The sequence below is a fragment of the Sturnira hondurensis genome, unplaced genomic scaffold (assembly GCF_014824575.4).
Source record: "Sturnira hondurensis isolate 20B ecotype Veracruz unplaced genomic scaffold, ASM1482457v3 Scaffold0022319, whole genome shotgun sequence".
Lineage (NCBI taxonomy): Eukaryota > Metazoa > Chordata > Mammalia > Chiroptera > Phyllostomidae > Sturnira > Sturnira hondurensis.
The window spans coordinates 148793-163671 of NW_028094950.1; the positions used below are offsets into that span (position 1 = coordinate 148793).

General features: G+C 34.3%; 1 protein-coding gene across 5 annotated transcripts in view; it reads left to right on the top strand.

The window, feature by feature from the left end:
- ATAD2B (ATPase family AAA domain containing 2B) overlaps positions 1–14879 on the top strand; it is a 137158-nt gene that overhangs the window by 25134 nt on the left and 97145 nt on the right. For all 5 annotated transcript variants that reach the window (XM_037035451.1, XM_037035452.1, XM_037035453.1 and 2 more), the window contains exons 5-10: positions 532–634; positions 1462–1570; positions 3853–3969; positions 6196–6271; positions 8321–8419; positions 12150–12261. In XM_037035451.1, the coding sequence (XP_036891346.1) occupies positions 532–634; positions 1462–1570; positions 3853–3969; positions 6196–6271; positions 8321–8419; positions 12150–12261 (616 nt within the window). The remainder of the gene's footprint in view (positions 1–531; positions 635–1461; positions 1571–3852; positions 3970–6195; positions 6272–8320; positions 8420–12149; positions 12262–14879) is intronic.

Here is a 14879-nt window from a genome sequence, read left to right on the forward strand (position 1 = left end):
TATTAGTTTCAGATGTACATTTGTTAAATGCTTAGATCAGTGTCTAGAAAAATAGTAAGTGTTTAAAAGATAAAATGTGCTAATTAATGTCAGCATATATTTCAAGGATGTCAGTGTTCTCTAATTTCTAAAAATACATGTTCTGTTATCTTACTGGTTTTAAACATTTTACCAATTCTTTATCCTATGTAATTCTTAACACCATCTTGAAATAAAACAGTTAAATTAATTATTCTTTTTAGTGCCTTGGATCTGGTAGTAAATTGTAGTAGCAGTATGTATTTAAATATTTGGAGCCTTATAAACAAAATTTCCTATTTTGTAAGTTTTACTTTAACAAATATATTAAGGTAGAAGATGTTTTGGTTCCATTTTTTAGGGGAGCATTATCTGATGGATGCCAATTCAGAAAGGGGTGCTATGTACAGTTAATATCATAGATGATTTAATTGTGCTGTGGTGAAGATCTCTTTCATGTGGATGACACAGTTCAACAACTGTCTAACCCCTCGTGTTATTATATGATTATAGTACTGCTGAGGCGGTACTGCAGGAAATGGACAACATTAACATCAGACGGAATCGGCGTTCAGGAGAAGTGGAACGACTTCGAATGTGGACGGATACAGAGTTTGTGAGTATATTAACTTTAACAGACTTTGCAATTTTTAATTTTTATTGAGGGAAGAAAGGGAGAGTGAACAGCATTTGGATTTCCTTGGATTAACAGAATTGTTCCCTCTTCATTTTTAGTGTAGGATTTTATTGCTTTCTTGCTTCTTTCATCCATACCCTGCCTGCTACAACCTTCTGCTAAAGATCCTTTCTATACTTTTGGCAGGGAGTCATCTGAAAGTACAACTCTGATTGTGTAATTTTTTTGATATAATTCTTTATTTTTTTATTGTGTATCGAATTGATTAAAAATACTTTGGCCTTCATAATCTGGTTTCAACTTTATCTTCTCACACACCATTGCCCAAATATAAACACGTTTTTCTTGTTCTGTCTTTTACTGCTCTTAATACTTCCAGTTAGGGGCTGATGCAATCCTGCCTTGTTTCAAGGTTCATATCAAATGTTGCCTCTTCCCTACCCTTATCAAGAGGAGGTTGTCTTTTTGAATTCTACTTTGTACCTTTCTTTATGGCATTTAACTTGTTTTACTTTCTTTTATGGTTACTGTGATTTATTCCATCCTACTAGACTGTGATTTGCTTGAGAGAGAAAGTAACTCATGGCATTATAGTTTACAATTTTCAAATATTTTATTAAGTTTTATTTATTTGTTCTCTTTTCTCTTACATTTATTGAATTCGGGAAGCTTCATTTTCATGAATCTGTACCTTGCAAATGCATAGCCAGTAACTTTTATTGAATGGGCATGTCCCATTGGATTATAATATTTATAGCCAGGAATAAATTCTGTGTTAATATTTGACAGATTTCTTTCTTTAAAAGGAAAATATGGATATGTATTCAAGAGTGAAAAGGCGAAGAAAGTCACTGAGAAGAAATAGTTATGGGATACAAAATCATCATGAAGTCTCTACTGAAGGTGAAGAAGAAGGTTGGTAAACACTTTATGAAATAAATACTAGAAAATTTAGGTGGCAGGAAAGAAAAATATGTACAAATAATATATGTGTAATATTGCTGGGCAGGTGATTTTGGCTGTAGAGGTTTATATTTTGTATAATGTAAAACAATTTTTATTCAACTGACATTCTGAGTTTTCCTTTTCTGCATTGGAATAAAGCCTTTACTGTACACTATATATTGTTATATAACGTACCTTGTTAGTAGCTGTTGGTAGTCCTTAAGTGACCTAATCTGGCATTGCCACCAACTGGTTTTCTTGTTATATGAGATCTGTTTTGTATTTAGGTACCTAGTAATCAGAAGCCTCTATCCAAAATTGCATTCTATCCATAACTTCTAAATCTCTGATTATTTGAGTCCCAAGTTTAGTTATGAACTGAGGAGTAAATGGCGAAGTCTAGAAGAAGAGGGACTGGTATTAGTAGTGGAGAGTGTTCAACTGTTCTTTTCTAAGGCGTGTCTGGGTTCTGAACTAAAAAGCCCTGAATTTGTAGGGCTGGAGCTGGGAACATGATGTAAGTACATTTGCTGCAAGGATTATAAATGAATGACCAGTACATCTATAGGATTTAATTCTGTAGGTGTTAATCGTTTGCTTCCTCTCCCCCTCCCTCTCCTCCGATATGTTTATTGATTTTTAGAGAGAGGGGAAGGGAGAGAGGGAAACATCGATGTGAGAGAGAAATGTCAACTGGTTGCCTCTTGCATGCACTGGACTAAGGACCTGGCCCACAATTCAGGCATGTGCCCTGACCAGGAATTGAACCTGTGGCCTCTTGGGATGGCATTCCAACCACCTGATCTATACCAACCAGGGCAGGAGCTAATCTTTTTTATTGAAATGAATTTTAGAAGATTTGGTGTATTGTAAATGCAGGCTACTTGTATTTTACCAAGAAACATTACTAGTTCCCATGATTTGTGTAGCTTAGATGGACAAGAAAAGGTTTATATCTCATATTCTGTAATTAATATATTAATAAATTATGAAGAGCTGATATGTCTAATGAAGGTACTTTATTGAAAAAAGTGTTGTTATAGCTAGCACCTGTATATTGCTTCCTTTGGAGAAAATCAGTATAGGTGAGACAGATTTATAATATGATTTTTGCTTTTTCATTAACTAAACACCTTTGTGGAGTTTTCAAAGTAGATTTGATATGTACAGAATTTCTTCCCATAGTAAATAGTGTGTTATTGTGCAGGCATTTTATCGAAAAGTATTTTTTGAAGGTTTAGGAAACTTATTTGGGCACAAGTAATTAATAGTATTATTCAGATAAGTAATATTTTAATTGCTGCTTTTCTCTATAACTTAATAATAAAAAATTTTTAAACTTAAAATAACCTTTTAGATGTCACAAGTAGAATGTAAAGTCCTTCACATTTTTAGTCTCCTATTTCAGTCAGCATCAGTGGCTATTAAAAAAATTTTCCTGTGCCTTAATATGATTGTGTTATATTGACAGTTCTTATGGTTAAAAAGTTGATTGTAAAGTATATTGCAGTTGAGGATCTTAAGCCTATAAGTTTTTATTAGACTGTTATTTTAAACTATGAATAAATGTCTCATCACAGCTATAGTCAAACAATTTTTTAAACCACTTAAAAATTTTCAGGATTAAAATATTTTAGGATTTATATATATTATAACTTATTTATTTTTACATGTGTATCTGGGTGAATTATTATAAAACAATCACTAATGTTCAAGAAGCAAACTATAGGGTTATCAATATCCTGGAAATCTGCTCATGCTTCCTCCCAATTCCTATCTGCATTTTCCTACCAAATGTAATCAATCCATGTTTACCTGTTGTCAACAGGTAAAACTTATACTGCCAACAAGATTGCTTTTGCTCTAACATTAGTAATTATCTTGTAAACATATTTTTTTTAACTGTCAAGTCATAGTTGAACACTAACCTAATTCAGTGGTTAATTGGGCACTGAATGAATTTTGCTGTAGTAAAATTCTGAATCATAAGTAAATCAAGAGATCAAATATGACCACATTGATTTACTTAGCAGAGAACTGTATTGATTATTTCTAGGAAAGGCATTTTCTTTTATATATATCTATGTTGATTTTTTAAGTATATTGACTTATGCTATATTATAAAATGCTGATACTTTTAAATATCACTGGAGCAGAAAGAATGAAAGACAAAATGTAAAAATTCAGTTCTGGAGTGGACTAATCCTGTGATTTAAAACAGTGCTTTTTTGTGTGTATGTTGGTGAAACTAGAATCTCAAGAGGAGGATGGAGATATAGAAGTTGAAGAGGCAGAAGGAGAAGAAAACGATAGACCATATAATTTGAGACAAAGAAAAACAGTAGATCGATACCAAGCACCTCCAATAGGTAGGAGACTCTAAAGAATTACTTTCTTTTTGTAGTTGAGTAGCTTATTCTATGTCATCTCTTTAAAATACTAATATTGCTTAATTAAAAAGAATTAAATCTCTTGGAGGTTTCATACATGTTTTCCTGTATGTACTTCTATTTACACACACAATGGAAAGAAACTTGAAGTACATAGTTGCAACATAGAATTACATTTTTATTTAAAGAATCTTTTAATAAATACTGCTCTTACTTTTGTATTACTTTATAGTTTATTGAGCTCTTTCATTTACTGCAGTTCTTCAGGACAAATATCTACATTCCCAGTGGTTGAATAATTTAGTCACAAAAGGGGTACATGGAGGCAGCGTGGCAGTAACACAGGGTTTTCTTTTTTAAGGAAAAAGTTTAATAACAAGTAAAAAATTTCACAGGTACTATTTTATTGACTTTTTCCAGCTCTTGGGAAATTCTATCACTATTGATTCCCTTCAGATTTTTAAAAATTGAGATGTAATTCACATTTCATGAAATTCACCAGTTTTGCTGTTTTTTGCTCCTTTGTAATAAGTCCAATTTATTGATTTTTTTGTGTATTCACAAGCGTGTACAGTCATTACCACTATCTAATTTCAGAACATTTTATTATTTTCACACCCCATCATCCCTTGCCCTAGACTTTGGCAACTACTAAATGTACTTTCTGTCTCTATAGGTTTGCCTATATGTAACCTTTTTGTGTTTAGCTTCTTTCACTTAGCATAATGTTGTCAAGAAAGAGCCTAGATCTTTTTACTCAAACTATGTTCTAAAAGAATGATTGATTCTCTGAAAGGGATCTATCAGAGTAATTTCATTAGAAGCTTGCCCAAGTATGTAGATGCTTCTCTGATCAAGAGGCATTGTCACATAATGGGGGAGGTGTGTTGGGACAGAAAAAAGACTGAATCCTTTTTCTAGATTAAAAAAAATCTTACAGTGGTATGTATAATTAAATTATAGTCCATTGCCATTATACGTATTTAATGTGTTTAATCTGGCATGTTTGAAATACTGTAGATATATCCCTGTGAAACTGTCACCATAGTCAAGATAATGAACATGTTCATTGACCCCAAAATTTCATCCTGCCTATTTATAATCTACTGCCATTCTTATGCCTACCCTCTCCCAGTCCGTAGGCAGCCACAAATCTGATCTGCTTTCTTTGACTATGGATGAATTTGTATTTTCTCAAATATTATACACAGTAAATAGCACATATTCCTTTTTTTTGTCTGACTTCTTTTTCATAGCATAATTATTTTAAGACTCATGTTGTTGAACATACTGGTGTGCTTTTTATTGCTGAGTAGCATTTCATTGTATGGATATATCACAGTTTGTTTATCCACTGATTTGTTTTATGGACATTGGGATGTTGCCATTTCTAGTGCTGGCTATTATCGAGTCGCTATGAACATTCATATGCAAGTATTTATTTATACACATTTTCATTTTTCTTACAATCACCTAGGAGTTGAATAGCTAGGTTTCACAGTTAGGTATATATTTAACTTTCTAAGAAACTGCCACCTATTTTCCAAAGTGATTGTATTGCTTACTCTCAATAAGATACTATGAGAATACTAGTTGGTCTGTATTTTTGCTAACACTTGGTATGGTCAGTTTTAAAAATTACTTTTAATATGTATTTATTGTAGTTTTAATTTACATTTCCCTAGTGACTAGTGAAGTTGAGTATCTTTTTATGTGATGGTTTGCCAGTGTTATCGCCGGTGAAGTGTCTGTTCAAATCTTCTATGCATTTCTTCAGTTAAGTTGTTTATTTTCTTATTAATGAGTTTTAAGAGTTCCTCTTCATGTCAGTCCTTTATCAGATAGGTGATTTACAAATACTTTCTCAGTCAGTATATAACTTGTTTTTTTATTCTCTTTCTCTGGCTTTCAAAGAGCAGAATTTATAATTTTGAAGAACTCAATTTATCAATTTGTAAAAAATGGATTGTGCTTTTGGTGTTGTGTCTAGACTTAGTTTAACACATTTTTAGAATGGTTACTTGCAGCTTAGACCACAAAGTTCTTATTTCAGTTGTGCTCCTTCTAGACATTACTTGGAACTTGAAGACAAATAAGACTAGTTTATTTCAGAAAGTTAACAGAAGTAATTTCTACCCCTTTAATACATCAACTTATCATTTTATTATTAGTTACTTTTATATTATCCTGCTTTTTTTCTTTAAGTACCTGCTCATCAAAAAAAGAGGGAAAACACACTGTTTGATATTCACAGATCTCCAGCAAGAAGAAGCCATATCAGGTATGTTTTGTTAGCTTTTGAAAGGAGGAAATAGTTATATCTGTCATTTAGATATGTCCTTTAAATAGTTCATAATATGATGCCTTATAATTACAATATAGGTATTGATGCTGCAAATGATAATGCCAGTGAGGGAGTAAATAGCATCTTTCTTTTTTTAAAATTTTATTACAGTTGACATTTGATATTTTATATTAGTTTTAGGTGTGCAGCATAGTGGATGACAGTTTTAGAATTTACAAGTGATCCTCCTGATAATTCAAGCACCCACCTGACACCATGCATAATTATTACAGTGTTATTTACTATATTCCCTATGCTGTACTTTACATCCCCGTGACTGTTTTGTGACAACCAATTTGTACTTTTTGATTCCTTCACCTTTTTTACCCAGTCCCCCAAGCCCCCTCCCCTCCAGCAACCACCAGTTTGTCCTCTACATCTATGAGTCTGTTTCTGTTTAGTTTGTTTTGTTCTTTAGATTCTGCATGTAAGTGAAATCACATGGTATTTGTCTTTCTTGGTCTGGCTTCTTTCACTAGCATAATACCCTATAATGTCCATCCATGTTGTCACAAATGGTCAGATTTCATTCTTTATTGTCACCAAGTAATATTCCATTGTATATATGTACACATGTTTTTTTTATCCACTCATCTGTTGATGGACACTTCAGTTGCTTCCACATCTTGGCTGTTGTAAACAGCACTGCAGTGAACACAGGAATGCATTATATCTTTTCAAATTAGTGTTTTGGTTTTCTTCTGATAAACTCTTATATTCAGAAGTGGAATTGCTAGGTCATAATGCAGTGCCATTTTTAATTTTTTGAGGAACCTCCATATGGTTTTTCATAGTGGCTGTCAATTTGCATTCCCATCATCAGGGCACAAGGTTACCCTTTTCTTCACATCTTTGCCATCTTTTGTTTGTTGATTTATTGATGATAGCCATTCTGACAGGTATGAGGTGATAGTTCATTGTGGTTTTAATTTGCACTTGTCTGAGGATTGGTGATGTTGAGCATTTTTAAATATGTCTATTCACCATATGTACATAGCATTTCTTTCATTAGTGATGATTTTCTTTCTTTAATTGATGACTATTAGTTATTATCCTACATCTGACTGTTATCTTCCTCAGTTTGCCTGGAATAGTTAATTTTAACAATTATGTTTACTAAAGCTACATAGATTTCTGGTCTCTTAGTGGAGTTGTATGTAAGTGACACACATGGCTTTCATTTGAAGCATTGGTTCACTTAACTTTTGCTACTTTCCCCCTTTTTTCCCATTTCTTTTACATGTAGGTACAAAGCACACTTTTTGTTTTTGAAACTTTATGTCTAATAATGTTTTCTGAAATGGTACTATATTCCCCGTAGCTCAAAAATTTTTTTTAAATGAACATGAAAAGCTTTTTCTAGTTCCAGTAACCTCTCATTTTCTCAAAGTAACATTATTACTTTGTATATCCTTTGGGAATATGTTTGTATATATGTATATATATGTGTGCAAATACACATGTTGATTGTTTCCCCTTCTTTTTACGTAAATGTACTGACTACATTGTCCTTCACCTTGTTTTTTTTCACTTGATTCATTTTAACTGTCTTTTCAGTGTAGTGAAATTTCACATTTATGTTACAGTTGCATAATATTACATTTGTAGATATACTATAATTTTCAAATTAGTCCTTTATTGAGAACAAGGTTGTTTTCAGCCTTTTGTTATTGTAAAATATGATATAATAAATACACTTGCATAATTGTCATTTACATGATACATGTGCCTTCCTGAACTAGCTTTTTAAAAAAATTGTAGGCTCCCTATTCTCCTCCTGATTTTCTTTTCTTTGTGGAACTTACTCTGCTTATACTTCATTACATGTATCCTGAATGAATGCAAGGAGCTTAATGACTATTTCTGAATGAATGGATGAACGTATGTATTTTCTACTAAGCTAATTGTGAATACAATGCTTACAATATGTTTTTAAAAGCCATTTGCTGCTGTGATGATTTTAAGGATTTTACTCTCTTTACATAGGAGAAAGAAGCATGCTATTCATAGTAGTGACACAACTTCTTCTGATGAAGAACGCTTTGAAAGAAGGAAATCAAAGAGCATGACAAGAGCAAGAAATAGGTTAGTATAATTTTATTGTTATTTCCCTTGTAGAAAAAAAACAGTTTTTATATTTTGAATGGGATTTTTATCTGTACTAGCATTTTTCTAACACCGATACTCAACACATATTTTATACTAATGTACTGACTTGGTTTTTACTAATTCTTAGAGGAGACATCTGACCTTGGATTACTTACTGTGTAAGAATTGAGTAAAATAATGTGTGGAAGGCAAAGGGAGAAGAGCTATGGCAAAGAGGCTAAGCCTCTATGGTAGTCTGTTTCACCATACTCCTCCTCTGTCCCAAATTCCTTCAGTGAGGTTGATTTTACATACATGTAATGACTATAGCACTCAGAGTGAGATTTGGCTTCTAACAGAATTATCTTAGGAGCCCTTGGGTTTTTATTGGAAAATTTTAGTTTTAGTTGAATGAGTGCCTGTGGTAGTCTTTGCCTAACCAGGGTAAGTGATTACCACATGGCTCCCTACAACCTCAAAAGTTTTCACTGGGAGAGAGAACCAGCGTTTTGTCTAGTAAGTAATTAAAGCTTTCAATTATAATTTGTCTAATAAGCTTTCAATTATAATTAATTCTTTAAAATTTGAGTTTATTTTCCAGTTCATACTACTAAAGATAGATTATATCTTGAAAATTTACATTTAGCAAAGCAGTTCCATAATTTGGTGTTATATATGTGTTGTAGAAATACCAATATTTTATTATAGCAAGTCTTGGAAACAAGTGTGGAGTGGTATAGATTGTATGCAGATAAGAATTCCTTGTGTAGATGGTGGAAAGAAAATGTAAGAGGAAAATCTAAGTTTAAATGATAGAATTTGATGCCTGTTTAATCTGAACTATTCCGATATCTGCTTTGGAAATATATTTTTAAGAGAAGTTAGCACTCAGAAATGTTATCCAAGTTATATTCATTATAGAAGCTATATTTTTTTAAAGCTGTTTGTCATTTTTTGATGTTTACGCAAGGTAAAAAGAGTAGATTGTTTTCCTAGGGGTATTAAAATTGAATAATACAGTATAGGATTTTAGGTAGCTACAGATCTACTTTAAGGTAGTTACACAAAAGATACAACTGAGTTCTTAAAATGTGATCTAGGCTTGATTTTCTTTGAATAAAAGGAAAAGAAATGTTTTTAGTCATGTAAACTGAGTAGGCATATTCACATAATACCTGAGGATAAATTTAAATATTACAAGAAAGCTTTAGTTTATTTAATGCTATATATTATAGTACTTACAGTTGATCTATAACTTTATACTTATATAATAGGGAATATCAGGTAGGTTAAGTTATCTAAGTTGAAATAGTTGACCTTTTGGGACAAATAGATTCTTTTTTAAAAAAATATTTTTTATTTATTATCTATTACAGTTGTCCCATTTTCCCCCCTTCACTCCCCTCCGCACTGCACACCCTCTCCCACCCACATTCCTCCCCTTTAATTCATGCCCATGGGTTGTACATATAAGTTCTTTGGCTTCTACATTTCCTATACTATTCTTACCCTCCCCATGTCTATTTTCTACCTACTGTCTGTGCTACTTATTGTCTATACCTTTTCCTACTCTCTCCCCCCTTCCATTCCCCTGTTGATAACCCTCCATGTGATCTCCATTTCTGTGCTTCTGTTTCTGTTCTAGTTGTTTGCTTAGTTTGTTTTTGTTTTTGTTTTTGTTTTAGGTGTGGTTATTAATAATTGTGAGTTTCCTGTCATTTTACTGTACATGTTTTTTATTTTCTTTTTCTTAGATAAGTCCCTTTAACATTTCATATAAGGGCTTGGTGATGATGAACTCCTTGAACTTGACCTTATCTGAGAAGCTCTTTATCTGCCCTTCCATTCTAAATGAAAGCTTTGCTGGATAGAGCAATCTTAGATGTAGGTCCTTGCCTTTCATGACTTGGAATACTTCTTTCCAGCCCTTTCTTGCCTGCAGGGTCTCTTTTGGGAAGTCAACTGACAGTCTGGTGGGAACTCCTTTGTAGGTAACTGTCTCCTTATCTCTTGCTGCTTCAAGGATTCTCTCCTTCATTTTAATCTTGGCTAACGTATTATGATGTGCCTTGGTGTGTTCCTTCTTGGGTCCAACTTCTTTGGGACTCCCTGAGCTTCCTGGACTTCCTGGAAGTCTTATTTCCTTTGCCAGATTGGGAAGTTCTTTATTATTTGTTCAAATAACTTTTTCACTTGTTTTTCTTCCTCTTCTCCTTCTGGCACCCCTATGATTCAGATGTTGGAAAGTTTAAAGATGTCCCGGTGGTTCCTAAGCCTCTCCTCATTTTTTTGAATTCTTGTTTCTTCATTTTTTTCTGGTTGGATGTTCCTTTCTTCCTTCTGGTCCACACTGTTGATTTGAGTCCCAGTTTCCTTACCATCACTATTGGTTGCCTGTATATTTTTATTTATTTTACTTAGTAGCTTTCATTTTTTCATCTAATTTGTGACCAAATTCAACCAATTCTGTGAGCATCCTAATTACCAGTGTTTTGAACTGTGCATCTGATAGGCTGGCTATCTCTTCATCACTTAGTTGTATTTTTTTGGAGCTTTGATCTGTTCTTTTGTTTGGGCCATTTTTTTGTCTTGATGTGCCTGTTACGTAATGAGGGGCGGAGCCTTAGATGTGTGTGGGAGGGAGACTCGTCACTTAATTGTGACGCTGTTTGTGGGGGAGGGGTCTGAGAGGGAACAATGGCATTTCCTCTGCTCTCTTCCGGCTTTTAGGCACTTCCCCTGCTTCCCGGAAATTGGGCCCTTCTGGTGCTGATTCCCGGGTGGGTTGGCTTGTGTGCATTCTAGGACACTGTGGGTCTCTCCAACGAACTCTCCTTTGAGTCTGGGAGCTTCTCCTGCTGCCTCCACCCCCACAGATGTTTTTAGGCTTTGTTTCCCCTTGTTGGAGCCCTGGGTTGTGCAGTCTGTCTTGCTCCCCAGTTGTTCCTCCTGGTTTATCTATGCACGAATGTGGGGCCGCCAGTTCAGCTAGTTGCTGCTCCAACCTTGTACACCCAGCTTCACAATCCAGTGCTGGGTTAGCCAGTCTTGCCTTGCCTGCCCTGGTCCTCCAGCCACTGCCTTGAGCCCGTCTCTGCCCCTCCTACCAGTCTGGATGAGTATGTCTTCTTTAACTCCTTGGTGGTTGGACTTCTATACAGTTCGATTTTTCTGTCAGTTCTGGTTGTTTTTGTTTCTAAATTGCTGTCCCCTTTGTTTGGTTGTGTGAGGAGGCACAGTGTGTCTACCTATTCCTCCATCTTGGCTGGAAGTCTGGACAAATAGATTTTTTTTTAAAGATTTTATTTATTTATTTTTAGAGGGAGGAGAAGGGAAAGAGAAAGAGAGGGAGAGAAACATCACTGTGTGGTTGCCTCTCACACATGCCCCCTACTGAGGACCTGGCCTGCAACCTAGGCATGTGCCCAACTGGGAATCGAACTGGTGACCCTCTGGTTCACAGCCCAGCACTCAGTCCACTGAGCTATACCAGCCAGGGCTGGACAAATAGATTCTTGACCTTGTTTTCTTTATCTAGTGAATAAATTTATTTTTGGCTCATTGAAAAGAATTTGGAAAAAGTTTAAAAAAATGAAATTTTTTGATATTATTTTCTGGTTTATGATAAAAAGGAGAAAGGTGAAAATATGCCAAAGATTTAAACTTATTTTGACATTAAAAATGTGAAACTTTTAATGGTATCTACTTGCATTTTTATGAATTTCAGATGTTTGCCCATGAATTTAAGAACAGAAGATTTAGCTAGCGGTATTCTTCGAGAACGTGTCAAAGTGGGTGCAAGTTTGGCTGATGTTGATCCAATGAACATTGATAAATCAGTAAGTTTTGTAAATGTTTTTCTAGAGGGTCCTTTTTTTTTTTTTTAAAAAAAGGTCATTTCTTGTTTCTAAAGTAACATACAATATAAGTAGCAAATCTAGATATTTCCATTATTAGTGTTTTGATGTATATGTTTTTGAACCTAGACCTCTGGTCTCATATGATGTTGACTCAGGTTTTTCCTTTTTTTTTTTCTTATTGCAGTGTTACTGGAGTATAAACTGAGAAATGGTTAGGAAATTGAGGCTGACCCCATGATAAAGCAGTGGAGTATTACTGAAGCTGCTTAGGTTTCAAGATTGAATTTGCATTTTAGACAGATCACTCTGTCTATGATGTAGTTAATGAATTTGAGGGCAACAAGGCTGGCATTAGGGAGATAGGTTTGGTCACAGCTGTAATCTATGAATCTGGAGTCATGGTCATGGTAGAAAGCAGGGCAGCCATGGGTGGAAGTAGTGTATGGATTTGGCAGAATTCAGAGGAGAATTCAGTGTGACAGAATTTGATGAATTAATTGCTTTTTGAGAATGAGGGAGAGAAACATGCTGAATGTGTTACCCAGGTTTCTGACTTAAACAACTAGGTGGAATAATGGCTTCACTCTCTGATGTAGGGAACATAAGACAAGGAATATGTATTTCAGTGTGAAGATGATTTAGTTCTAGACATGTTTAGGTATCTGTGGCACATCACAAACTGAAGTAACTTGTAGGAAATTGGTTATTTAGTTTTGGCAATATCTGGGCTAGAAGTTTAGATACGGGTCACCCATATAAAGATGGTTAAGGTCCCCATGGAAAATGGATGATAACACCCAGGAAATTATATGACATGAAAAGAGAGAGAAGACTTAGAAGACTTAGATGTTAGAATCTTACTGTTAGGAGAATCTTTATTGGAGGAATACTCTGGAAGAGTGTTATTGCATCACCAAGAATGTATTTGATTATTTTTCTTTGTCCTATAAACTTTTCTATTCAATATAATTTAACTGATTTTCATGTGAGAGACTGAAGTTATCAAATAGAGTTGTGTATAAATTTGAAAATGAAATGTTATCTACCTCTAATGTGAAGTGATAGGGGAAAGTAATTATTAGTGAGGACCTAAGGAAATTTCAGAATCTCATGTCTCATTCTCAGAGGACTAATGATCTTTGCTTATTTGGTTTACCAACACCTTACTCTCTTGACTCTAGTTAATTTCAGACATGTCTGCCAGTCAGACTAACTTATTTCTTTTTTGTTTTAAATCCTCATCTGAAGATATATTTATTGTTTTAGAGAGAGAGGAAGGGAAAGAGAGAGAGGGAGAGGGAAACATCGATGTGAGAGAGAAGCATCGATCAGTTGCCTCCTGTATGTGCTCAACCAGGGATCTAACCTGCAACCTAGGTATATGCCCTGAGGAGGGATTGAACCCACACTGCAACTTTGTGGTGTATGGGATGATGCTCCGGTCAGCTGAGCCACCTGGCCAGGGCAGTAACTTACTTCTTTAAGGTTTGATAGCATATGCAAGAAAATTCAGGTACTTTAAAAATGTTCATTATTTAGACTGTTTATTTTTCTAGATTACTTAAATGCTGTCTCTCACAGATATATTCATTGTACAACGTTTTCAAGAATCAGAATAAAGGAGGAAAAGAAACCTTCCAGAACCCAATGGTCAGAGGCAATCACTGTTAACATTTTGACACTGATTTTTTAAAATACTTTTACACAGTTTTTATATAGTTTTTAAATTTACAGACTGTTTTAGGTATTTAAATATTTTAACTATTAGGAATGGGAGGAATAAAATCTCTGTTGCACCTTGTAATAGATCAGTGATTCTCAAGCTGTTTTTCACTGTTGTCTCCTAGGACAAAAATTAAATTTATATCTAGATAAATTACTGTTGAAGATTAAGATTTTGAGCCCTGGCTGGTATAGCTCAGTGGATTGATCATGGGCCTGCGAACCAAAGGGTTGCTGGTTTGATTCCTAGTCAGGGCACATGCCTGAGTTGCAGGCCAGGTCCCCAGTATGGGGAGCCTGAGAGGCAACCACACAGTGATCTTTCTCTCCCTGTCTTTCTTCTTCCCTTCCCCTCTTTCTAAAAATAAATAAATAAAGTCTTTTAAAAAGGGTTAAGATTCTGGTTTGGAAGGTCACAAACCATTGTAATAGCAAAGATTTTTTTTACCGTATTTCTGGATCAAATTTTGCCCCCTTGCAGGGTGATATGGCTCTTGCTGAGAATGCATGTTTTAGATGATATTTTGAAAGGCATTTAAATTATTAGAGGGTATATACAACATATGTGTCCTATGGATAACCATTAAAATGTTAGATTGGGCATTAATCTTGGTCATTAGTTACTAGGGGTTTAAAGATGATAGCTTTATTTGACTGGACTGAAATGTATACTTGAATTTTACTGCCAACTTTATTTTTCTACACTTATTTCAAAGGTGTAATTTTTTTAACTTTATGTCCAATAGCTCCTAAGAAGCATGTATTTCTGAATCATAAAAATTCTCTCTCTCTCTCTTTATATATATATATGTATATATGTATATATATACATATATATATTATCTTATATATTTAAAAACATCTGTGAACAGTTT